The 23,920-nt window shown below is 45.1% G+C and overlaps 1 protein-coding gene across 8 annotated transcripts in view; it reads left to right on the top strand.

The window, feature by feature from the left end:
- Nucleotides 1-23,920, top strand: part of LOC140717343 (plasma membrane calcium-transporting ATPase 1-like) — a 328,298-nt gene that overhangs the window by 247,925 nt on the left and 56,453 nt on the right. For all 8 annotated transcript variants that reach the window (XM_073030837.1, XM_073030844.1, XM_073030840.1 and 5 more), the window contains one exon: nucleotides 15,644-15,823. In XM_073030837.1, the coding sequence (XP_072886938.1) occupies nucleotides 15,644-15,823 (180 nt within the window). The remainder of the gene's footprint in view (nucleotides 1-15,643; nucleotides 15,824-23,920) is intronic.

Genomic DNA, 23,920 nt, shown 5'->3' with positions numbered 1-23,920 from the left:
GGGAAATGATTAGAAGTTAGAGAAATCGATGTTCATACCATCATGTTAGATGCTACTCAGACAGAATATGAGGTGTTGCTCCTGTACCCTGGGCAGTACAGAGCAAGACATAAAAAGTTACTGGAAGTTACAATTAAAAATAAATAAATAACATGAAAGAGGGATAATGAGGTAGTGTTCATGGATTCTTGGACCATTTAGAAATCTGATGGCAGAGGGGAAGCAGCTGTTCCTAAATCGTTGCATGTGTGTATTCAGGCTCCTGTACCTCCTCCATGGATGGTAATTACGATAAGAAGGCATATCCTGGTTGGTGCAGGTCTACATTGAGTGCCTGTCCTCGGGCTCCTGTACCTCCTCCCTGATGGCAGTAATAAGAAGGGGGCACGTTCTGCATGGCAGGGGTCCGTAATGATGGATGCTGTGTTGAGTGTTTATCTTCAGGGTCCAGTTATTCTGTAACGATTAAAATAGTGCAACCTTGCTTCAGTTCTAAGTTGCTCATTTCAGTTTTGTCATGCATTATTTAAATCAGTTGCTTATCTCAGACTGAGCACATACAACAGTACAACAGGGACGTTTAAGAGACTCTTAGATATGCTTATGGATGAATGAATGAGTGCTTTGTGAGAGGGAGCGTTAGATTGATCTTAGAGTAGATTAAAAGATAGGCACATCCTTGTGGGTCAGAATGCTGGCACGTGACAGAGAATGACCTTGCCAAGCTGTCATCATTCCACACCATGATCCTCTGTATTTTCTGGCCAAGGGAGATCTCCAACGAAGCGCTACTCCTTCAGTGTCACCAAGAGGGCATGGCCACCATCATCATGAGGAAATATTGGACATTGATTGAGTGCATGATGAGAAGAGAGGCCAATTCCATTATCGAGGCAGCACTTCATTGGACCCGAGGGGCGGAGGAAACGCGGGAGACAAAAGGCGTCTTGGTGCCGTACTGTAGAGGCAGAGTGAGGATCCTGAACCATGATAGAGTATCTCGCCAAGGACGGACAACGATGGAGGATCTTCGTTGCTGCCCTTAACACCAAAAGAGTAACAGACAGTAACTAACAACCTTGTGTGTCAGAGCTCCTGTACTGTGCTGCAGAGTTCTATGTTCTATATTGACTACAGACACACAAACATATAATGACATATTTGGCACATCGGAGGTCAAATTAATTTTTATGGCTTGTGATTTGAAATCATCTCATTACTGGCAAAGCAGCTAAAGTGGTGAGCACCCAAGCCCATCGCTTCCTCTCAGATGTTACCCTGTTCCAGTGCTTTTCGTCATAGTCAAACAGCTTTTCCTCTCTTCTGCATCCTTGGCTCCAACTGCTTTTATAATCTGAGGTCACTCGGCATGAGCTGTGCAGGGAGATTGACAGCTTGGCCTGCAGTCAGGAGAGGAGGTGGCTATTTTAAACCTCGCAACACTGGAAGAGTGAAGAAGCTCTGGCAGGAATCATACCAGTTGAAGGGCGAGAGGTAGCAAAGTGTTTTTATCAATATAAGTCAAAACAGAATGCTACTTTTGGTTCTGATGAAGGTTCTTGGTCCTAAAGGCTGACTGCTTATTCCTTGGGAGGAAACCAGAGCACCCAGAGGAAACCTGCGCGGTCATGGGGAGAACGTACAAGTTTCTTACAGACTGTGGTGAAACATCCGTTCTCATCTTGTTTGTGAATGCTGGGATTGTTTCAGATGACCTTGTTTGGGCCACGCTTTCTTGTCCTTGATTGTTTAGCTGGTAAAGATTGTGGGAAGAACAGCCCATTTGTAGATGGCTGGGGAGGGTGGGGGAGGGTGGAAGAGGGAAGGGATTCGAAATTTGGGGTAGATAGTAAATCACACAGTGTAGAAACAGGCCCTTAGGCCATTTCATCCATGTCAACCAACCTGATCTAGTCCCATTTCCCTGCATTTGACCCATCCATCCAAACCCTTCCATGTATCTGAATGTTCCTCCATCAGTCAGAGTCGCCCATGGACGCTGTGTCCTAGCTGTCTAAGTACACAAGTCCGGGCAGTACGATATGGAGAGCAAGCTGTCCCCATGTAGCAAGCTCCCCTTCTCCACACATCTGACGAACCCAAAGGAACGGCAGAGTCCATTACAGTTTGTCACCCACAGTATCACAGTCAGCGTTGAACTCAATGTAGGTCTGTCTCAGGTACTACACCCTGTCACCCAACCAGTCCCATAACCTTCTAATAATTCTCCAGTCTATTTCATTTTCAAAGAATAGCGTAGCAGTTAGTGCAACACGTTACAGCCTCACCTACAAACTCAGTTCAATTCCCGCTGCCTCCTGTATGTTCTTCCCGTGACCATGTGGGTTTCCTCCCACAGTCCAAAGACGTCCAGGTTAGTGTAAGGTTTGGTAAGCTGTGTTGGCACCAGAAGTGTAGCGATACTTGCATGCTGCCCCACCACAATCCTCATGATTTGATTTGAAGCAAATGTCGCATTTCACTGTCTATTTTGATGTACATGTGACTAATAAAGCTATTTTTTTTTAATTACTATTTATAAATGGAGTTTAGAACTACCTGCCATATCATTATTAACATATCTTGTGGTAAAAGAAATGCTCTTAGAGTTACATCAGCTACATTATCGAAATGCCTATGTGGTTGTGGAGAGGATGTTTCCAATTGTGTGTGAGTCGAGGACCAGAGGGCACAGACTCAATAAAAGCAATTCCCTTTAGAACTAAGATGGGGAGGAATTTCTCTAGCCAGAGTGTGAGAAACTGTGGAATTTGTTGCCACAGATGACTGTGGAGGCCAAGTCACTGGGTTTATTTAAAGCAGAAGTTGACGGGTTCTTGATTAGTCAGAGCGTCAAAGGATACAGGGAGGAGGCAGGAGAATGGGGTTGAAAGGAAAATAGATCAGCCGTGATAGAATGGCTGAGCATATTTGATGGGCCAAATGGCCTAAGTCTTTTCCTATCACTTATGGTCTCGGGTCTCATGAAAGTGTGGCAACAATTGCAGGCTGCCCCCAGCACAGCCTCGCACTGCCTTTGACTCGTGACATATTCCACTGTACATTTTGATGCACGTGTGACAAATTAAGCTAATCTTTAATCTACTGTATATCAGCTTCTAATCAGCGCACAGGCAGTTAAGGATCAGAAGTTGCTGGCGCTGGCGCCCTCATCCTGTTTACAAATAAATAATAATAAAACTCGATCTCCCGCTGAGAGTCCAGGGTCACAGAGATGCCCTTCAAATTGCTAAGTATAAGTTAGTAATTTTCTGGTTTTGAAGCAGTCTTGAGCAGATTTCGAAACCTCAAATTAGCAAAAAGGCTGCCACTGATGGTAAGTTAAATAATAGCTTGCCAGCCCCTGCTACTGGGGCAAATCATAGGTTGCTCAGACGCCGTTAAATTTAGAAAGCACGGAGTTGGTAGAAGAGACACACGCTCCTTTTAATAGACTGCAAAGTATACGGTGTCAACAGCCAATGACAGAAAGCAGTCTGTAACTTAAATGAGGCGACAGTTCGTCTATTCTGTGATCTTTGATTTGTCACTTTTATTTGTGCTGTAAATTAGACCTAGATCCCTAATTCCTGATGGCGACACTTTGCATGCAGCTCCGAAGATTATCATCAACTATTCCCGTTTAGAACTTCTACAGCTGAAATCCGGGCACAGCCACGGGTACTTCAGAAAGCAACATCCTTTTAAGACTTTTAAAGAAATCTATCAATCCTCAAAATGGGTGGACTCAGCCTATCAACTCTACCTCACTGTTCGAGCTCTCTGTTTGCACTGCTTTATTTAATTTAATTTTTATATATGTTATTGTAATTGATAGTATTTTTTATGTATTGCTGTCTACTACTTCTTGGGCCGTTAGCTCCCAGTGGAGCACAGGCCGCTGATGATCTCCCGTTTCCATCGTCCACAAAGTCGCTGGTATGGCTGGAGTTCATCAATGTTTCTGAAATCCATCGCATCCACTGTACAGGGGATTGGCCAGTACGTCTTCACCAGAAGATGTACTGGCCGGCCTCTCCCGTTTCCACCTCTCACCACAGGGACGTAGGGTTGCACTTTTGAGAGGCATTTCTCTGTCCTGCTGCCGCAAAACAACAAATTTCACGGCGTGCGTCAGTGATATCAACCCTGATTCTGTTTCTGATGACCGCAGCTCACTGAACAATATCCAGAGCTTTGTCAAAATTTCAGTTGCTGGAATTAAAAATAGACAGTGCTGGAAGAGCTCAAGGGGTCAGTCAGCATCTGTGGAGAGAGAAAGAAGGTAATGTTTCAAGTCTTTAACTTTTGTGTAGTGGCCGAACACTCCCAGGGGTTCCCAGCCTGGGTTCCACGGACCCCTTGCTTAATGGTATTGGTGCATGGCGTAAAAAGGTTGGGATCTCCTGCCCTATACACTCACAGCTGTGGCCAGGTTTTGCTCTAACTTTACCTACAAGTTCACAGATGACACAACCATAGTGGGCCACATCTCAAATAACGATGATTCAGAGTACAGGAAGGAAATACAGAGCCTAGTGAATGGTGCCGTGATGCTAACCTTTCCCTCAATGTCATCACAACAAAGGAGCTGCTTATTGATTTCAGGAAAGGGGGTGGTGTTTATGTTCCTTTCTTACGTCAATGGTGCTGAGGTCGAGAGGGTTACAAGTTTAATGTTCCTAGGAGCGAACATCCCCAGTAGCCTGTCCTGGTCCAATCAAGTAGATGTCATGGCCGAGAAAACTCGCCAGTGCCTGGACTTCCTCAGGAAAATAAATTGCACGTCCCCATTAACCTTCACCAGTTTTTATTGCTACACGGTAGAAAGCATGGATGCATCACAGCTTGGTATGGCAACAGCTCTGCTCGAGACCGCTAGAAACTGCAGAGAATTGTGGGACACAGCTCGGCACAACACAGGAACCAGTCTCTCCTCGATGGACTCTGTCTACACGTCTCGCTGCCTCGGTAAAGCAGACTACATAATCAAATACCTCACCCGCCTAGGGCGTCCTGTCTCCGCCATTTCCCTCTTCCTTTAGGCAGAAGATACAAAAGCCTGAAAGCCCATACCACCAGACTCGAGGACAGCTTCTAACCCACTGTCAGGACTATTGAACGGATCTCTAGCGCAGTAAGATGGACTCTTAACCTCACAATCTAAATCATCATAATGACCCTTGCACCTTATTGTCTGCCTGTACTGCACTTTCTCTGTAACCAACACATTATTCTGCATTTTGTTGTTGTTGTCCCTTGTACTACATGTACTGATATGATTTGTATGGATGTCATGCAAAATAAATATTTTCACTGTACCTCGGTACGTGTGACACGAATAAACCAATCTACCAATTATGCTGCCTGACCTATGTGTCCCAGCACTTTCTGCTTTAATTTTGTTTGACTGGTTTGTCATTACATCATCCAAGATAAAAGTAGCTTTGAAAATATCCTTCAGTACAATGCAGTAATTATAATTAAAAATGGAGAAGTGCGAAGTGTTTTACTTTGGAAGGATGAATTCGAGGGCAGAATGCAGGGTTAACGACAGGATTCTTAGCAGTGTGGAGGAACAGAGGGATGTTGGGGTCTGCATCTAAAGATTCCTCGAAGTTGCTGCACAAGTTGATAGGGTTGTTAAGAAGGCATATGATGTATTGGCCTTCACTAGTCAGAGAATTGAGTTCAAGGGCAGCGAGGTACTGTTGCAGCTCTGTGAAACTCTGGTTAGACCACACTCGGAGTATTGTGTTCTGTTCTGCTCATCCTTCTGGGAAGAATGTGGAAGCTTTAGAGCGGGTGCAGAGATTTACCAGGGCGCTGCCTGGATTAGAGAGCATTATTTATGAGGAAAGGTTGAGTGAGCTCAGGCTTTTCTCTTTGGAGAGAAGGAAGATGAGAGCTGACTTGATAGAGGAGTATTAAGATGATAAGAGGCATAGATCTAATGGATAGCCAGGCCTTTTCCAAAGTTCAAAGTACATACTATATGTCACCATAAACAACATTTTCTTGAGAACATTCACAGTAAATAGAAGAAACACAATAGAATTAATGAAAGACCAGCCCCAGCAGGAGGGACAGACAATCAATGTGCAAAAGACAACACTGCAAATCCAAAAAGAAAGAAAAAAAATGATAATCATAATAAATAAATGAGCAGTAAATATTGAGAACGTGAGATGAAGAGTCCTTGAAAGTGAGTCCATTGGTTCTGGGAACAGTTCAGTGTTGGGGGTGAGTGAAGTTGAGTGATGTTATCCCTTCTGGTTCAAGAACCTGATGGTTGAGGGGTAATAACTGTTCCTGAACCTGGTGGTCTTGGTCCTGAGGCTCCTGTACCTCCTTCCTGATGGCAGCAGCGAGACAACAGCAAGGCCTGGATGATGGGTGTCCTTGATGATGGATGCTGCTTTCCTGCAACAGTGCTCCGTGTGGATGTGCTCAGTAGTTGGAAGTCCTTTACCTGTGATGGACTGGGCCGTATCCACTACATTTTGTAGGATTTTCTGTTCAAGAACATTGGTGTTTCCATGCCAGGCCATGATGCAACCAGTCTCACTTCTACAGAAGTTTGTCAGAGTTTCAGATGACATGCTGAATCTTCACAAACGGAGTAGAGGCGCTGCCATGCTTTCTTCCTAATGGCACTTACGCACTGGACCCGGGACAAATCCTCTGAAATGTTAACACTGAGGAATTTAAATTTGCTGACCCTCTCTGCCTCTGATACCCCGGCTCATGGACCTCTGGTTTCCTCCTCCTGTAATCAAGAATCATCTCCTCTGAGATGGTAACACTGAGAAATTTGCCATTCCTGTGCGGAAATGGCTAATACAAGGGGGCATAATTTAAAGGTGGTAGAAGGTAAAAGACAGGTTTTTTTTTTTACACAGAGTAGTGGATGCTGCCCGGGAGTGGTGGTGGAGGCAAGTACATCAGGAGCATTTAAAAAGCTCTTAGATAGGCATGTGGATGACAGGAAAATGGAAGGATATGTAGGAGGGAAAGTTTGGATTGATTTTTGAGTAGGTTACAAGGTTGTGACAACATCATGGTCAAAGGGCCTGTATTGTGCTGTAGTGTTCTATGTTCTGCAATTGTTTGCTGGTCTGTTCCTTGATCAATTAGCACAGTCTTACCTTGTGCAAATAATTTCCATCACATCAGTATTTATAATGCGTATTGAAAATCACTGAGTTCTCATTGTTAAATGATGACTTCACCGTCAGTGACATGCTCCGCTGAAGATCACTCTCCTTGCCCTCTGTGCTGCTTCCTGCCTTTCCGGGCCAAGCTTGGATAACACTGCACGCCCATTCACTCTTGTGGTTAACCTCCTCAAGCCTGCCCCCCCCCAGTGCCTTCTCCTTCGTTAACAAACCAGCTCCAGCCTCGATTGCCTGCTGGTCAGCTGGAGGCGGGGAGGGGGGTGGTGTTTGAGACTGAATGATGCATGGATGCTGTCCTTGTCCTCCAGAGTTGACTCCGTTTTACTCCTCACTGCCTCATAAAGCAGCTGACATAATCATGTAATCCAAAACCCACCCATTCTGCAAGTCCCATCTGGATGCACCAGAGCTTGGTGTGGAAAATGTTCTGCACATGAAACTACACACAACTCTCTGCATCATGGACTATGTCTACACGTCTCGCTGCCTCAGTCGAGCAGTCAGCATAATCAAAGACCCCACCCACCCTGAAATTCTTTCTCCCCTGCCCCCCCCCCCCCCAATCAAATAGAAGATACAAGATCCTGAAAGCTCATACCCCCAGGCTCAACGGCAGCCTCTATCACACTGTTTAGAAGGCTATTGATCGGTCCATTAGTACAAAGGAAGCTTCAGAGTGTTATGGACACATCTTAGTGCATCACAGAAACCAGAGGCTCCCCTATGGACTCCGTCTAGCCGTCTCGCTGCCTCAGTAAAGCAGCCAGTATAATCAGAGACCCCACCTGCCATGGACATCCCTCTCCCAACGGGCAGAGGGTGCAAAAACCTGAAACGCCACCATCTTCAAGGACAGCTTCTAACTCACTGTTAAATGGTCCCTTGATGGACTGTTAACCTCACAGTCTATCATCTTGCACCTTACTGTCTGCTTGCACTGCACTTTCTCTAACCGTAGCACTTTACTCTGCATTCTTTTACTATTTTGCCTTCCACCTCAGTGCACTGATTCAGGTTTCAGGATTGTTTAATGTCAAACACCTCTCCTCCGTCAGCCAAAAGCACGATTTCCCAGTGGCCAACCATTTTAGTTCCTATCCCCATTCCCATTCTGACTTGTCAGCCTTCTTGTGCCACGATGAGGGCACACTTAGGGCGAAGGAGCAACATCTTGTATTCCATCTGAGTAGCCTCCAAACAGATCGCAAGAACATTGATTTCGCCTTCTAGTATTTTTCTTGCTCCCCCTCCCCTCTTCTCCTATTCCCCACTCTGTCCTCTTAACTCCTCTCACCTGCCTATCGCCTCCCCCTGGTGCCCCTTCCTCTTTTTCTCCCATGGTCCACTTCCTCTCCTTTAAGATTCCTTCCTCTCCAGCCCTTTATGTTTCCGACCCACCTGACTTCACCTATTGCCTTCAAGCTCTCCTCCTACCCCTCTTTATTCTACACCTTCCCCTTCCATTCCAGTCCTGAAGAAGGGTCTCGGCCTGAAACATTGACTGTGTGTTCATTGCTGTCGATGCTGCCTGACCTTCTGAGTTCCTCCAGCATTTTGTCTGTGTTGTTTGATGTAATTTTGAGTGCGCAAGTGTAAAGAATGAAGTAATTGTTACGCTTGAACCAGTGCAGCACAAAAAAACACTAAGGTAAAGAACACAATGAATATAAATACATAAGATGTCTTTTATACATAGATTATGGGCATACAATCAAAGTGATGCCAGGCACAACAGTGTCTGTACACAAGGTGACTGACAGGAAATGGTAAAGTAGTGGTGGCTAAGGGTGTGGTGGGGTGGGTTAGTGGGTGGAGGTGTTGATCAGCCCTACTGTTTGGGGAAGGTAACTGTTTTTGAGTCTGGTGGTCCTGCCTGATGGGAGAGGGACAAACAGTCCATGAGCAGGATGGGTGAGATCCTTCGTGGTATTGCTGGCTTTTTCCAGCACCTTTCTGTACAAATGATGTGAGGAAATGATCTTTACAGAACTCATAAAAAACAAAGTGTTTTTCACTGTACCTCAGCATATGTGGCAATGATAAACCAACTTGCCTATTTTAACCCTTCCTTCTCCTACCCTTTTTCGAGAAGCTGCATCTCGCCAAGAGAACATAGGTTTGCTACCCTCCAGTTAAGTCATAAAGTCATAGAAAAGTACAGCACAGATACAGGCCATTCAGCCCAACTAGTCTATGATGAACATTGTAAACTGCCTACTCCCACTGACCTGCACCAGGACCATACTACTCCATACCTCTACCATCCATGTATCTATCCAAACTTCTCTTGAACATTGAAATTGAGCTTGCAGGCACCATTTGTGCTGGCAGCTCGTTCCACACTCTCACGACCCTCTGAGTGAAGAACTTTCCCCTCATGTTCCCCTTAAACATTTCACCTTTCACCCTTAACCCATTACCTCTAGTTGTAGTCCCACCCAACCTCAGTGGAAAAAGCCTGCTTGCATTTACCCCACCTATACCCCTCATAATTTTGTATCCCTCTATCAAATCTCCCCTAGTTCTCTTATGTTCCAAGGAATAAAGTCCTAACCTATTCAATCTTTCCTTATAACCCAGGGCATCCAGTCCGGGCAACATCTTTTAAATTTTCTCTGAGCCCTTTCAACTTATTTACATCTTTCCTGTAGGTCCACTGAAAACTATTAGAGGTTGATCTTTAGCTGGAATAATTCAAGGAATCTTAGAGTAAAATACCTTCCCTAAGCTAACTGGAGGGGCGGGGAAGCACCCAGTTGGGAGTTGGTGTGTGTTTTGATCAGTTTGAGATGAAGGTCTCGTTAAAGGTTCCTATTGAAATTGAGAACAACTATAATTATGAGTCCATTGAATTGATAATTTATGAAAGATGCTTAATCATGCAATCCGGTCTAAATAATATATAACGCCAAGTACCTGATATCTTGCTGCAGTTTGCTCCTAATTTAAATTCTTTTGAAGTCACATGCTGAACTTGTTCACAGTATGAGTAGAAATACTTATTATCTATAAATAAACAGGTCCATTTCTGAACAGACACAGTTCGGTTGATTCCATTATCCTGGTGAAAATAATCACACCTCTGCCAGCTAATTTTATTCCGATCTGAAAGGCATTTATTATTCCGTGTCAACCTTTGTTCCTGTTTATTCCCCTTAACCCTTTCATGGCCAACTCTGCACCCTGAAAGGGATGCAATAAAAAGGTGGCATCCATCATTAAGGACCCTCACCCTCACCATTGGTAACTATCATTGAGGAAGTGCAGCAGCCTGAAGACCCCACAGGCAACCTTTCAGGAACATCTTCCCCCTCCGCCATCAGATTTCAGAATGGACAATGAACTCCTGTACATTCACTCACTTTTTTTGCTCTCTCTTTGCACTACTTGTTTAATTTAATCTATATGTAGTGGATTCCGGTTAAATAGGACACATTGGGATCAGTATATTTTGGCCCAATTTGGCTGCCACAGTTAGCCATGGTTTCATGGAAATAGTTAAAAAGGTATAAAGAAGACAAACTACTGTCTGAGTAATAAATGAAATACAGAACTAATTAGAGCACTATCATAGTACTACAGGACTATAAAACGGTGTAGTAGTTCCTAATAGTTATCGACAGAGGAATTCATCCAGTGTATCTCTATGCTGCCATTTTCTTGTGATTGACTGTAGATAAACAAAATTAGCACAGACACCTAGTATAGATAATGGGCTGCCTTTATACAATGCTATCAATGATTGCATCCTCCGAATCTTCGCTGTCATTGAAACTTTGAAGGTGATTGTCAATACCTTCAAATTCTTCGTAATTCCTAATTAATTTAGTGAAATCGTTTCATTTTCATTTTCATCGTTTCTGGCATCTCCAAGCCTGAATGTTTGAAACTGCAGTGAGCAAAACAGTTCAGAATTGTCTTCCTGCTTATTTCTCACCAACTATCGGTGACAAAGATCATTGCTTTTTGAACAGAAACACACGCAACTGAAGCTATTTAAAAGCTTGTCACTCTAAGTGCAGTAAAGAGTCCAACAGCCACACAAGTGCATGCTTGTAATGCTAGTTAGAAGCTGTCCACAAACAGTCTCCCGCCCCATATAAGCCGCACAGTGTCCAAAGTAAACGAAGGGAATCCCGGCTATTTTCTCAATTGGTCTTTGTCCTTTTAAGAGTTGTCCCAAATAAGGGGCTGCCCTGATTAACTGATGGTCCAATTAATCAGAATTGACTGTACATATATTTCTTATTGTGATTTATATGTTTTTAATCATTACGTATTGCAATGTACTGCAGTCACAGAACAGCAAATTTAATGCCAATGATATTAAAACTGATTCTGATTGTGATTCTCAGTGATCCAAATGTCAAAGTCAAGTTTATTATCATGATCTGGTTTATTATCACTGACGTATTCTGTGAAATTTATTGTTTTTTGGTAGCAGTACAGTTCAAGACATAAAAATTACCATAAGTTTAAAATAAATAAATAGTGAAAAAGAGGAATAATGGGGTAGTATTCATGGACTGTTCTGAAATCTTGTTTTGCTGTTGTAGTTTTGTTGCTTGTCGTGTTCTGTGTTGTTTTGCCAAGCCTGGTGGGTATGCTAAGTTGGCAACAGAATGTGTGGCGACGCTGGTGAGCTGCCCACAGCACGTCCGCGGGTGTGTTGGTGGTTAACGCAGACAACGCGTTTCAGTGTACGTTTCGGTGCACAAGTGATAAGTAAATTTGAATCTTGGAATCTTGACTCTCAACGCAGAAGTGAAGAAGCTGTAGCTAAAATGTTGAGTGTGCTGAGATGGTAGTAATGAGAAGAGGACATGAACTGGGTCATGAGAGTCCCTAGTGATGGACAACACCTCTGCAGTGCCTTGTGTTTCCAGCTTCTGACAGAGTGAAATGTATCACATCAGCACTTACTGAGTCTGCATGAAAAATACATCAGTAGTCTATCTTGTTAATGACGTAGACTTTAAGTTGTTTGATACTAAATACGTCGGCAGGGAAGGGTCGATCCTTTTACATCTTGTAAAAGTTGCATTTTTCGGTGATTTACAAATGAAGTCTTAGGTGACAGCAAGTGGTCAATGGTATTAGGTTACAATTGTCACATGTTCAAAACGCAATGTAAACTTTATTGTCACCACATCCAACCCTGAGGTTTATTTTCCTGCGAGCATTCTCAGCAAATCTATAGAATGGTAACCGTAAACAGGATTGATGAAAGATCAAGTAGTGGATAGTAGACAGTGAACTGTGCTAATGCAAGTATAAATTAATAGCAGTAAATAATAAGATGAAATAACAAGATGAAGAGTCCTTAAAGTGGGATCACTGGTTGAGGGAACATCTCAATAGATGAGTTTAGTTATCCTCTTATGTTCAAGAGCCTGATGGTTGAGGGGTAGTAACTGTTCTTTAACCTAGTGGTGTGGGTCCTGAGGCTCCTGTACCTTCTTCCTGATGGCAGCAGTGAGGGAAGAGCATGTCCTGGGTGGTGAGGATCTTTGATGATGGATGCTGGGAAGTCACAGTCATTTCAGGTCACCACACCATAACATCCATCTGTTGGAGTACTAGTGAGGCCATCCTTGAAGGACTGTCTGCAGTTCTGGTCTCTTTACTTGAGGAAAGATGCACCACTTTTGGAGGCGGTATAGAGGAGATTCACCAGGTTGATTCTGGAGATGAGGGGGGTTAGCCTATGAGAAGAGATTGTGTTGCCTGGGACTATACTTGCTGGAATTCAGAAGAATGAGAAGGAATGTTATAGAAATGTAAAAAAATTAAGAAAGGGACAGATAAGATAAGCAGGCAAAGACCCCTCCCACCCTGGCCATTCTCACTTCTCCCCCCTCCCATCAGGTATTGAATGAACCTCTTGTACAATAAGACCCCACAATCTACTTTGTCACGGTGTTGGACCATATTGTCTGTCCACACTGCACTCTCTCTGTAACTGTGACACATCATGTCTGCGTTCTGTTATTACTTTTCCCTTGTACTGTTATAATGAAATTATCTGTATGGATGGCAGGCAAAAGCAAGTATTTACACTCTACCTCAGTTCAGGTAACAATAATAAACCGATTATCAATTAGATAGAGAGAGAAAGTCATTTTGAGTGTCTGAGATAACAAAGTGATGGTTTATGGATTGTAGTGTTTTGATGGACCCTGAATCAAGGTCTTTTGGGGGGGGGGGGGGCTTTTGCTATTGCTTGCGTGGTGGGGGGTTGCAATCAGTGCTCCTGCAGGCATAAGTGGGGGGAGGGGGAGGTTGAGAGTCGATGTTTCTGCTGCTTGTACGATGGGAGGAAGAAGAGGGCTTCGGGGTTCTGATGTTTCTACCATTCATTCTATGGGGTTTCTTGTTCCGTGGCTGTCTGTGAAGAGTACGAATTCCAGGTTGTGTACTGTACACATTTTCTGATATAAAATTGAACCATTGAACTATTTGAAATTAGAACTAGGGGACGTGGGCTCAAGTTTCGGAGCAACTAGATTAGATTTGGGACGGACATAAGGAGAAAATGCTTTTCCCTGGGAGTAGTGAATCAGGAATTCTCTGCCTAGGGAAGCAGCCGAGGCTAGCTCCTTAAATTTATTTAAGACACAGATAGATAGATAACTGCATAGCAGGAGAATTACTGGTTCTAGGGAAGTTTTATTTATTTATTTATTAAGATACTCGCCACCCAGCAATTCCCTGCTTTAATCCTTGCCTAATCACAATTTACAATGACCAATTAACTTACCAACCGGTATGCCTTTGGACTGTGGGAGGAAACCGGAGCCCCCGGAGGAAACCCACATGGTCACGGGGAAAACGTACAAATTCCTTACAGGCAGCGCAGGAATTGAACCTAGGTTGCTAGTACTGTAAAGTGTTGTGCTAACCACTACGCTACCCTGCTGCCCAAGTTTAGAAAATAGTGAGAAGCAGAGATAGGGTAGACAGTCAGAGTCATTTTCCCAGGGTGGCAATGTTCGATATTAGAGGGCACGGCTTTAAGGTGCGGGGGGGGGGGGGGGTGTTTAAATGAGATGTACAGGGCAAGTTTTATTACACTGAGAGTGGTGGCAGATAAGTGGAGCTGAGCCTACGACTGGATCAGCCATTATCTTACTGAATAAGAGAGCAGGCTCAATGGGCCAGGTGACCGACTCCTGCTCCTAGTTCTAATGTTCTAACCTTGGAGAGGCTGATCATCCTGACCTGGTTGCCATCTTAACTCCCATTTGTACGCTGACCTGTCTCTCCCCTGCCTTGCTGATGCCCAAGGTAGACTTGCATACCCAGCACCTCAGATTTCCACATGGATAATCTGTGGTAAGAAGGCTGAATTTTCTATTTTCAGGTAACTCATTCCCCCTGCGTTTCACTCCCACTTCCACCATCAATCTAGGGACGGCTGTGCAGGCCAGGTCACTGGGTGTATTTAAAGTGGCTATTGATAGATCCTCGATTAGTAAGGACTTCAAACGTTATGGAGAGAAGTCTGAAGAATGGGGTTGAGAGGGAAAATAAATCAGCTATAATTGAATGGTGGAACTGATTCGATGGGCTGAATGGCCTGATTCTGTTACTACTGTACTGTGCAGATGTCTTAGGCACATATATATAGCTAGGGTGCCTAAGACGTTTGCTCAGGACTGTAATAATTTTATGTATTGCACTGTATTGTTGCCACAAAAAAATCATGACTTATGTGATGATAATAAACCTGATTCTGATCTGGGTCTCTATCGTGGACTGAGAGTGGGAAGGGTCAGGGAGAGGGGAATCATGGTTGGGAAAAGGGGAAGGGAGAGGGAAGGGAGCAGAAAGCACCAGAGAGACATCCTGGAATGATGAATAAACCAATTGTTTGGAATCAAATGACCTTACCTAGTGTCCCAGGACTGGGTGTGTCTGCACCTGTGCCAGCCTCTGCCCCTGGTATTCCTTCTCTGCCACCTGTCCCTCACCCATCCCGCGGCGCTCTGCTCTCAGCCATTCCCAATATCCTTTGCTTCCGCCAGATTTACAAACTTGCTCTCTGCTCCACGTTGACAAAGGCAGTACTGAGCAAAAGTCTTCGGTACCCTGGCTATGCGTATGTGCCTAGGACTTTTGCACAGTACAGTATGCCTCATGGACTGTTTCCTCTCTCACTGTATTTCTCCCCCACCCTCCCTCTCACCTCTTTAAACTGGCCATCTTCACTCTGCGCTCTGAGTCCTGGCTGTCCATTGACCAACCCTCTGCCTGTACAGATGCTGTCAAGGAAAGGATGGGAAAGGTGCCACTCTTTTTAACGTCTTGCAACTTTATCTGATTTGGTGAAATTGATATTTAGCAAATTTTGTGAATTGTGTTGTTTTCATGTTCTTCTTTGTATTATGCAGTATTCTGCGTTAATGACTGCAGTGTGCCTCTACCTAATTTATTCACTGTAAATTGGCTGACTGCCTTTGCAGGTTCCAGATGCCATAACGAAATGTCAGCGAGCTGGGATAACGGTGCGAATGGTGACGGGAGACAACATTAACACTGCTCGCGCCATTGCCACCAAGTGCGGCATCATCCACCCGGGAGAGGACTTCCTGTGTCTGGAAGGGAAGGAGTTCAATCGCCTGATTCGCAACGAGAAAGGAGAGGTATGGTGGGACAAAGATAACACTGTGCTGGGCAATTAGAGCCATAGAGCACTTACAGCACAGAGACAGACCCTTCAGTCCATCTAGTCCATGCCAAACTTATTCTGCCTAGTTCCATCTGGACCATAGCCCTCCATATACCTCCCATCTATGTACTTGTCCAAACTTCTCCTAAACAGAGTCATAGATTATACAGCACTACAGCACAGAAACAGACCCTTCGGCCCATCTAATCTATGCAAAACCCTTATTCTGTCTCGTTCCTTCCATGTACTTTCCAAATGTTGAAACTGAACCCACATCCACTACTTCCGCTGGCAGTTCATTCCACATTTGCACCTTACTCTGAGTGAAGAAATTCCCTCTTGTGTTCCCATAAGTATTTCACCTACAACCCCAAACCTATGACCTCTAGTTCTCATCTCACCCAACCTCAGTGGAAAAAGCCTACTTGCATTTACCCTAATTGTACCCGTCAAAATTTTGTGAGCTTTTATCAAATCTCCCCCTCATTCTCCTACACTCCAGAGAATAAATTCAGGTTCAAGTTTAATTATCATTGAACCATACATGAATATCCATGAATACAGCCAAACGAAAAAAAGTTCCTCCAGTACCAAGATACAAAACACAGTACTAACAGTCATACACAGTACAAGCCACATGTAGCATATATAAGATAGCTAAGAAATATACAGTCCCACAAAAAAATATATATAGGCCAAGTATCTGAGTGACATGTCTTGTAAATTGGTGGTGCATGGGTGTTATCGGCAAGAACAAACAGTTCTCAGCAGTCAGCAGATGAATGCATGCTCACATGTAATCCAGCTTGCCATTCCACTGATCAAACACTGAAGAAACTGCCCAGCCCTCAACCCAGCATGGACGCTGTGCTACACCACCTCCGGCGTCTCCTCTCCTGGACTGCTACACTCACTAGTCAGGCCTGTGGCTTGAGGCCTTAGTCCTTGCTACAACCAAGGCGACGCAGCTCCCCTGCTCTCTGTCTCTCCAATGAACAAGGGAAACAGACTTGCAGCACTTTACATTACCAGTGTCCAACAAGGTCTTGCGAGAGTAACGTCCGAGACAATCACTCGCTGGTAGACTACACGCCGCCTTTGTGCGGGAAGTCCGATGCCTTCCTGAAGCAGACAGTAACGCAGTCCACACCAAGTCCAGCTCCAACGGCAACGAACTGCCCACTGATGGGTTAGACTGGCAGAACCTTAAGTTATTAATGTTCGGGATTGTCCTGCCATCGCAAAAAGATGTTTTAAAAAGGCAAAAAACACTTTTGGTTGGCTCCCAAGAGGCTGCTGTGTGCAAACCTGCTGCCATCTTACTTGAAGCCCAAAAGTTGTAACCTATTGAGCCATACTTGTGCTGATGTGCTTCAACTGGAGAGGTTGATGCCTGGAACTGGCTACCAGGGATGGTGGTGCAAGCAGAAATGTAGTCTTTAGGTTGACACATGAATATGTAGGGAATGGAGCGATATGGATCAGGTGCAGGTAGATGGAATTTAGTTTCAACTGGCACTATGTTCAGCACAGACATTGTAGGATGAAGCGCCTGTTCCTGTGCTTTACTATTCTACGTTTCAGTCCTATGTTTGCGAATTAGAAGCAAGAGTAAGCCATTGGACCCATTGAGCCTGCTCCATCATTTGACAACATTTTAGCTTATGCACTCATCATTTACCTTATCAGATACCTCCTGTACCTAATAAAGTGGCCACCTAGTGTATAGTTCATAGTCTTCTGCATCTGTAGCCCATCCACTTCAAGGTCTGACATGTTGTGCATTCAGAGATGCTCTTCTGCACACCACTGTTGTAATGCGTGGTTATTTGAGTTACTGTCGCCTTCCTGTCAGCTCGAACCAGTCTGGCCGTTCTCCCCTCTCATTAACAAAGTGTTTTTGCCCACCGAACTGCTGCTGACTGCGTGGTTGTTTTTTTTTTGTTTATCGTACCATTCTCTGTAAACTCCAGAGAATGTTTTGGGTGAAAATCCCTGGAGGTCAGCAGTCTCTGAGATACTCAAATCACCCTGTCTGGCACCAACAATAATCTCACGGTCAAAGTCAATTAGATCGTATTTCTTCCCCATTCTGATGTTCGGTCTGAACAACAACTGAACCTCTTGACCATGCCTGCAAGCTTTTATGCATTGAGTTGCTGCCACATGATTGGCTGATTAGGTATTTACATTAACGAGAGATTTACCTAACAAAGTGGCCATTGAGTGTATTTCTTTGTTCTGATTACTTAAATCTTTTGGAGTATGTCTGATAAGTGACATTTAAAAGTAGTTACAAAAGCCTTTAGTAGCAGCAAAGCTCAGGAAGTGATCAGGACCGTGGAGGGCAGGATGTCAGGATTTTCCATTCACAGGCCTCTCCACCTTGTGGGACGGCCTCACCGGACAGGGTTAGGTGAATCAGGCCCACAAACGTCACGGGTAGCTGTGGGAAAAACCATGAAGCCACTCTGTTTGTCACAGTGAACCCGATTACCACAGTCGCTTTTAAACTTACAGCAATCCGAAGATGTTCACAACACAGAAGGGAACAGCACTGGAACAGGCTCCTCAGCCCATGATGTTGTGCCCAGCTAAGAATACAGAACAGTACTGCATCGTACAGGCCTTTCTGTCTACAACGTTGCATTGAACTAATAGATCATAGTCTATAGAACAGTACAGTGCAAGAACAGGCCCCTCGGCCTAGGATGTTGTGCCAATCTAATTAATAGAGCAGTACCGCACAATACAGGCCCTTCAGCTCACAATTGTGTACCGACTTCACGATAAATGTAGCCCTTCCTCCTACTTACCCCATAATCCTCCATTTTTCTTTCATCCATTAATCTAGTACAGGGGTTCCCAGCCTGGGGTCCATGGACCCCTTTGTTAATGGTGGTGACCCTTGGCAAAAAAAGGTTGGGAACCCTTGCTCCAGTAAGTATAGGCCTAAGCATATTAATCCTTTTAGGAATTCCCTACCTGGGGTCCACAGACCCCTCGGTTAACAGTAGAGGTCCATGGCATAAAAAAAGTTCGGGAACCCCTGATTTGCACATGCCTCCATTCTCTGCAGATTTATTTAAGAGCCTCTCCATCACATCTGCCTCCAGCACCATCTGTGGGTCTGATTTCCCTCACCCTGGCTGAAGCAACCATCCTGCAAGGTGGAGTGGTTTGCGAATAGCAAATCCTGAAGTCCTGCCTTCAGTGGTGTTTTTTTCAATGATTCTATTGTGTTTCTTTATATCTGTAAGAAAATGGGTCTCAGGGTAGTATATGGTGACGTATATGGACTTTGATTTTAAAAAAAATTTACTTTGAACTTTTCAGGTACCCAAGATTATTTTCTTTTAAACAAAAATAACTTGTCTCACTCATCTCCTTTTGAAATTGCACGCTCTCAGCTAGACCGTGCACCCTCTGGTGTCAGAACTTCCTTCAGTTCTTGGAATAATAGATAGTGTGCTGTGATGTAAATACCTCGCAGGTTCAGGGAAGGATATTGCAAGGTTGTTGGTTTGCATGGGTAGCTCTGTGTTGTAAATATTCTGAAGATGAAACAATGGAACATTTTGAAGTTCCTTCCTAGGTATTCAGTGTTGAGCAGGTCCTGGAGATATGCAGTATAGACAGAGGCCCCCTGGCCTAACTCATTCAGGCTGTCCATGCTGGTCACATTTGCCTGCATTTTGCCCACATCCCTTTTGCTATCCCAGTTAGGGATACAGCATGGTAACAGGTCATTCTGGCCCAACAATCCCTCACCGCCCAGTTACAGCCAATTAAGCTACTAATCTGAACGTCTTTGGGCTGTGGAAGGAAACCAGAGCACGCAACAAAAACCCACGGAGAGAACCTACAGCCTTACAGACAGTGGCAGGAATTGATCCTGGGTCACTGGGGTATAATAGTGTCATGTTTAGCACTATGACGCCATGCTGCCTGGGGGGGGGGGGGGGGCAAGAGTGGGGAGTGGAAGAAGAAGGAAGGGGGAGGAGGAAAATTACTGAACGTTAGAGATATGCCATCAAGTTAGAGACTACTCGGATGGAATGTGAGATGTTGCTCCACATACAGAGTGAGGTGCTGGGATTTGATTGGAGAGGAAGGCGGAGCGAGGGATCAAATAAGGGAGTTGGGGAGGGCAGATTGGATCACTGGGAGAAGAGAGGACCAAATGGGAGGAGTGTGTTGGTGATGGACAGATGGGAACAGTGGGGGGAGGGGACCCAGTGGGAGGAGTGTGTGGGTGATGGACAGATGGGAACAGTGGGGGGGGAGGGGACCCAGTGGGAGGAGTGTGTGGGTGATGGACAGATGGGAACAGCGGGGAGAGGTGACCCAGTGGGAGGGGTGTGTGGGTGATGGACAGATGGGAACAGTGGGGGGGGAGGGGACCCAGTGGGAGGAGTGTGTGGGTGATGGACAGATGTGAACAGTGGGGGGAGGAGACCCAGTGGGAGGAGTGTGTGGGTGATGGACAGATGGGAACAGTGGGGGAAGGGGACCCAGTGGGAGGAGTGTGTGGGTGATGGACAGATGGGAACAGTGGGGGGAGGGAGGAGACCCAGTGGGAGGAGTGTGTGGGTGATGGACAGATGGGAACAGTGGGGAGAGGTGACCCAGTGGGAGGGGTGTGTGGGTGATGGACAGATGGGAACAGTGGGGGGAGGGGACCCAGTGGGAGGAGTGTGTGGGTGATGGACAGATGGGAACAGTGGGGGGAGGGGACCCAGTGGGAGGAGTGTGTGGGTGATGGACAGATGTGAACAGTGGGGGGAGGGGACCCAGTGGGAGGGGTGTGTGGGTGATGGACAGATGGGAACAGTGGGGGGGAGGTGACCCAGTGGGAGGGGTGTGTGGTTGATGGACAGATGGGAACAGTGGGGGCGAGGGGACCCAGTGGGAGGAGTGTGTGGGTGATGGACAGATATGGAACAAGTAAGGTCTGTACTGCCACACTTCCAATGCCAATGTAGTATACCCATAACTCACTAATCCTGTCCAATACGACTTTTGGAATGTGGGAGGAAGCTGGTATTCCTGGAGGAAACCCATGCAAGGTGCATTCTCTTTACAGAAAGCTGCAGGAATCGAATCCCTGAATATAAAGGCCTGGAATGCGTTACGAGTGGCAGTTTGGTGGAGTTTAAGAGGATTTTAGTTACATGAATATAAAGGGAACGAGCGGATTTTATACACTGGAAGGACATAAATTAGCATCAAGGTCAGCACAACATTTTGGGCTGAATGGCCTGCCCAGTGCTTTACTGTCCAATGTTCTGTGTTCAATGCGAAGACAAGTGCATTGGGAGACTGATGATCTAAAACTGGAATGACTGAGTCATGTCTCCTGGTAGCTGCCTGCCGCAGTGTTTTCAGTGAGTTAGCAACAGGAATTCCCTCGCAAGTGAAGGGCTCTCAACAGGAAGGATGGAAATTTGTGTCATTACCAGAGCAGCTCGTCATCTAATTTCATTACATCACCTGCCTCTGAATAATTGAAAAATACTGACGTTCTGCTGAAATATTTTTAACTCTAGAGTGCTTTGCTTTCAATTCTGTGTGTGTAAGGATGTTTCCAAAGTCAAAGTAAATTTATTATCAAAGTGCATATGTCACCAAATACTATCCTGAGATTGATTCCCTTGCAGACACTTACAGGAAACTAAGGAAATACAATAAAATTTATTGTTCTAGAGTAGGTTAAAAGGGACAGCACAACATCGTGGGCCAAAGGCCTGTAATTTGCTGGAATGTTCTATGTTCTATCAACTTATGAAATCAGCATCACCTTTATGTGCGGTGTCGTGTAACGTAGGCGATCATGGTCTGTCCATGACCATAATTGTTTTTGGCAAGTGTCTCTACAGAAGAGGTTTGTCATTGCCTCCTTCTGGGCAGTGTCTTTACAAGACGGGTGACCCCAGCCATTATCAATACTCGTCAGAGATTGTCTGCCTGGTGTCAGTGGTCACATAACCAGGATCTGTGATGTACACCAGCTGCTCATTCGACCATCCACCACCTGCTCCCATGGCTCCACGTCACCCTGATCGCGGGGCTAAGCAGGTGCTACACCTTGCCCGAGGGTGACCTGCAGGCTAGTGGAGGGAAGGAGTGACTTACACCACCTTTGGTGGAGAGATATCTCCACCCCGCCACCAAAATTTATGAAAAAATACACATAAAGACCGACAAACAAGCAAGTGTTCTGAAGAAAAGAAATTGTGCAGATAAATAATACCGAGAACATGAGCTGTTGAGTCCTTGTAAGTGGAATCGGTTCAGAGTTGAGGTGAGTGAAGTTATCCACGCTTGATGGTTAAAGGGTAGTAACTGTCCTGAACCAAGTAGTGTCGCACCCAAGGCTCCTGTACCTGATGGTAGCAGAGAGAAGAGAGCGTGGTCTTTATGATCACAAACAAGAGAGAATCTGCAGATGCTGGAAGTCCAAGCCACACACACAAAATGCTGGAGAAACTCAGTAGGCCAAACAGCATCTGTGGAAAAGAGTACAGTGGACATTTCGGGCCGAGACCGTTCAGCAGTCTTGATGCGTTCCTCCAGCATCTTGTATGGTCTGTATGGTGGGGTCTTTTGATGATGGACGCTGCTTTCTTGCGGTAGTGTTCCATGTGGGTGTGCTCAGTGGCAGAGTGGGCTTTACCTGTGGTGGACAAGGCTCTCTCCACAACTTTCTGTAGACTTTTCCATTCCTGAGCACTCGTTTTTTTTTTTCCTTTTTCTCAGTTTAGTGATTCTGTACTGAGATCCAGGCTTCTACTGCATTGTCGCCATTCTGTGCACCACCGCATTTTGAGATGCAACCTTGTTGTAGTATCGAGAAGAGGAATTGCAAAAGGACATCGTAAACATAAGAGATTCTGCAAATGCTGGAAATTCAGAGTAACATAAAGTGCTGGAGGAACTCAGCAGGTCAGGCAGCATCTACGGAGAGGAACAAGCAGGCAATGTTTTGGGCTGAAACCCTTTATCAGGACAGTCAAAACATCTTTATTCCTTTTCATAGATGCTACCTGACCTGTTGAGCTCCTCCAGCCCAGCACTTTGTGTGGTTGACTCGAAATAATGTACAGTACTGCCTTGATATCACATTGCAAGCATTATACCAGCTAGTGAGCAGATTGGTGGCTCGACCTCCGACCTTTGATGACGCATTCCCCATCTCGGAAACAAGTGCTTTGACCTCCCCTTTTACAGGTGAATAACCTGTTCTGCAAGCAGTTCCAGCACTTCAGTCACCTGCATTGTTCATCTGCAGAAGCCAAAGTGAAGCCTTTCAAAATTTGCATGAGCTGTAATCCACACTCTGTTGATAAAAATATACCCATTCATGTTGGTGCATTCAAGGGAACATTATATCCCTAGGTCTTTAGTGTCTAGCCATGGTCAATCCCATTCCTTCCTGGAAGTGTCTGATGACCTGTCAATATCTCTCTGAAGCGATTTTGATTAAGTTGTGACTGAGGTGAATGTCAGTCTCTGTCTCTCAATGTCACTTTGTGGAGTTAGCAAGCTGGATGCTGACTGGAAGGAGACTCTTTGTCTTCGTTGCTGTGGTAATAAAGACCATATTAATAGGAGCCATTCAGCCGATTGAGTCTGCACCGCCATTCCATCCTGGCAGATTCACTTTCCCGCTCAACCCCATTCTCCTGCCTTCTCCCTGGAACCTTTGACAACCTACTTATCAAAAGCATATCACCTTCCGCTTCAAATATACCCAATGACTTGGCCTCCACAACTGTCGAAGTCAGCGAATTCCACAGATTCACTACCCTCTGGCTAAAGAAATTCCTCAAAATCTCTGTTCTAAAGGGACGTCATTGCCTCATGAGGCCCTGCCTTGTGGTCTTAGACTCTCCATTTATTGGGAACATCCTCTGCACATCCACTTTATCCAGGCCTTACAACATTCGATAGGTTTCAATGAGATCTCCCCTCATTCTTCTAAATTCTAGCAAGCACAGACCCAGAGCCATTAAATGCTTCTCATATATTAACCCTCTCATTCCCGAGATCAACCTCCTGTCACATCCTT

The sequence above is a fragment of the Hemitrygon akajei genome, chromosome 27 (genome assembly GCF_048418815.1).
Source record: "Hemitrygon akajei chromosome 27, sHemAka1.3, whole genome shotgun sequence".
Classification (NCBI taxonomy): Eukaryota; Metazoa; Chordata; class Chondrichthyes; order Myliobatiformes; family Dasyatidae; genus Hemitrygon; species Hemitrygon akajei.
This window is presented reverse-complemented; position numbering and strand designations above follow the sequence as displayed.